General features: G+C 54.4%; 1 protein-coding gene across 1 annotated transcript in view; it reads right to left on the reverse strand.

Annotated features, from left to right (window-relative positions):
• STOML2 (stomatin like 2) overlaps positions 1-2,966 on the reverse strand; it is a 20,345-nt gene that overhangs the window by 9,257 nt on the left and 8,122 nt on the right. The window contains exons 4-5 of the mRNA XM_015406811.1: positions 1,692-1,750; positions 1,260-1,361 (exon numbers count right to left, since the gene is read on the reverse strand). Of these exons, the coding sequence (XP_015262297.1) occupies positions 1,260-1,361; positions 1,692-1,750 (161 nt within the window). The remainder of the gene's footprint in view (positions 1-1,259; positions 1,362-1,691; positions 1,751-2,966) is intronic.

Here is a 2,966-nt window from a genome sequence, read left to right on the forward strand (position 1 = left end):
TGGCTTACATCATTCTCCTCTCCTCCATTTTATCCTCACAACAACTGTGTAAGGTAGGTTAGTCTAATAGGGCGTGACTGGCCCAAGGTCACCCTGCCAGCTTCCAGGGCAGAGTCTCCCAGATCCCTAGTCTGACACACAAACCCCTCCCCCCCACTCAGACCCTCTCAGCCCGGCTATTCTCCGCCCTGCTGTTCAGGCACACCTCTCCTGCTCCAGCGATGCGGAGACCTCCCCAGCTCAGCTCCCCTGTCCCTCCTCTGTCCCGCAGGCCTGCAGTGCCCTTGGACTGGAAGTCCCACGCCCCGGAGAGCTGCGCCCCCAGCCCAGCCACACAGCAGTCCCTGCATCTCTGCTGCAACTCCAAGCATGCTCTGCAAGCGCCACTCCTGCAAGCCCACCAGAAACCGGCCTGTCCTCCTCTGCCTCACTCACACATTCAACCCCAGCCCAGCCGTGGCCCCCAGACATTTATTTATTTATTTATTATTTCAACTTGTATCCCGCCTTGCCGGACAAGCTGGCTCAAGGTGGCTTAAAGTAAAGGTAAAGGTTTCCCTTGCTCGAAAGCCAGTCAAATCTGACTCTAGGGTTGCGGTGCTCATCTCCGTTTCAAAGCCAAAGAGCCAGCGCTGTCCGAAGACGTTTCCGTGGTCATGTGGCCGGCATGACTAAACACCAAGGCGCGCGGAACGCTGCTACCTTCCCACCGAAGTGGTCCCTATTGATCTACTTGCAATTTCTTGCTTTCAAACTGCTAGGTTGGCAGGAGCTGGAGCTAGAGACGGGAGCTCACTCCGTCATGCGGCACACTCGGGTCTCGAACTGCTGAACTACTGACCTCCCAGGTATTAAAATACAATAAAAGCATAAATACAATAAAATTCATATAAACTACATAAAACACTAACACAGAGAATACAGTAGACGGCGGCATTCATTAAACAATCCCTTAAATGAAAGGCGGTATCCAACAGTATATCATAGGACCATGATGTACTCCGGTGGCTCATTCATCAGTGGCAGCTCCTAATCGAAAGCCTGGTGGAAGAGCTCCGTTTTGCAGGCCCTGCGGAGCTGTAAAAGGTCCCGCAGGGCCCTGATGTTCTCTGGGAGCTCATTCCACCAGTGAGGGGCCGCCACGGAAAAGGCCCTGGCTCTAGTAATGGCCAACCTGGCATCTTTCAGGCTAGGGAGAGTCAGGCGTTGTTGCGACCCTGACCTCAGTGCTCTCTGGGCCCTCCCCGCCTGTCACTCACCCGGAAGACTTTGTCGAGGGAGAGCTTGCCCAGTTCAGAGCGCATGGTCGTCTGAGCCAGCTGGGTCACTGCGTACTCGGGGTCCTCTACGCCGTAGCTAGCCTGGATGGAGGGAAGGAGCAGAGTGGCCGGCCGGCCCCAAAGAACTCCCGCGGCCTCGGGGGGGGTGTGTGTATGCTCAGGACAGGGCCCAACTGCGCGAGCACTGCGTCCTCCCCCACCCAGGCACCTCCCAGCCCCAAGCAGCGACCCAGGCAGACTCTCCTGCCCCCTTGCAGTCCCCCCTCCCCACCCTTCTGTACAAAAACAAACAAGAGGCAACCCGAGTCACTGAGCTTGGCCAAACTCCCCATCGGAGGAGTTGCCGGCAGCTTCCGGCTTCACGAGGCCACGGCCTGCTCCTGCCTCCACCCACCCCCCTGGAGGCGGTACCTTGTAAGGGTCCATGATCCGCAAGTAGAGGACGCCGTCTATCTGGAGGGTCACGTTGTCTGCAAGGGGACACAGGAAGGTATTTCAGGAGGAGAAGGTGTGGTGGAGGGCTCCAGCGGCTGGGCTAGAACCGACCCAGCCAGCAGGGAAAGCCCTCGCCCGCATCGCTTGTTACCTTAAGTAACTGAGGGGAAGGTTTACAGTTTGAAAAAACCTGGTTCCGACGACAAGTCCCTTTTAAAAAAAATTTAACTTTGTATTCATTTTTTCTCTCATCATTTTTAAAGCGACACTTGGCACTCAAAAGAGTCACAGGCATGAACAAAGACAGTTTCAACACGCCAATCCACAAAAGTTAAGATAGTTACTACGAATGTTCCAAAATATACATACGTTAAAGAACATCTTTAGAGTATAGAACAGAACAAAAAAAACCAATTAGAAAAACAATAGGTTCCTATATAATGGATTTTTTTGAATAGTCTCACTATTTTCTAGGTAACGAATCATAGGAAACCATACCGCCCTTGACCCATCCAGGCCTCGCTCTCCTAGGAAAGGGAGCTGCCTCCTGATAGGAGTTTTCCCACTTACTGCGTGAGCTGGAAATAACCTGGTAATGAAGGAGTCTAGAAATAAGGAGGTAAGAGATCTCTACGAGGACCTGAAAGGCAAAAGAGCCTCCTTTGACTGCCCGACTGAGGCACACGCACACGCCAGAGGGGGGGGGAAATGACATTCCCAAAGGCTACGGCAAGCCCCAGCCACGCAAGGGGGCAGCCCTGGCCAGGGATCTCCCCCTGCACCCCTCGCCCTCCCTTCCCTTGCCCCTTCCTCAAAGCAGAAACGATTTTTCCCTAGTTACTCTGGCTGCCATTGGCTGACCTGCTCTGAGGTCACAGAGCCTTGCCAGAACTTGGCCTAGAGCAGTTTGGTCCTTGGGGGGGCTATGATTCTCCACAGCTGAAAGGGCCTTGCTAGATCTACACCAGAGAGTTCTGCTTAGGAAGGCCATGCTGGACAAATGGGGATCATGTCCTCTCTGGATCCCAAAGCTGACCTGATCTCCTGGCTAAAAGAAAAGGCTCCTCTGTCCAGGATCTCAAGGAAGGGGGGAGCCCGGCAGGTAATTCACTGCAGTGGCTTGACAGGGATCGGCTCACCAGAGGTGTCAGCTTAAGGGCTCTTGCCCTGGGGCTCTGCGGCTGGTGGTGACCCAGATATTGCAGACCGCAGGTGAGGAAAAGTTCTTTTGTGGAGGGGGGGGGGGGGGGA

Source organism: Gekko japonicus, unplaced genomic scaffold (genome assembly GCF_001447785.1).
Source record: "Gekko japonicus isolate JY-2015 unplaced genomic scaffold, Gekko_japonicus_V1.1 scaffold765, whole genome shotgun sequence".
In the NCBI taxonomy this organism is placed as follows: domain Eukaryota; kingdom Metazoa; phylum Chordata; class Lepidosauria; order Squamata; family Gekkonidae; genus Gekko; species Gekko japonicus.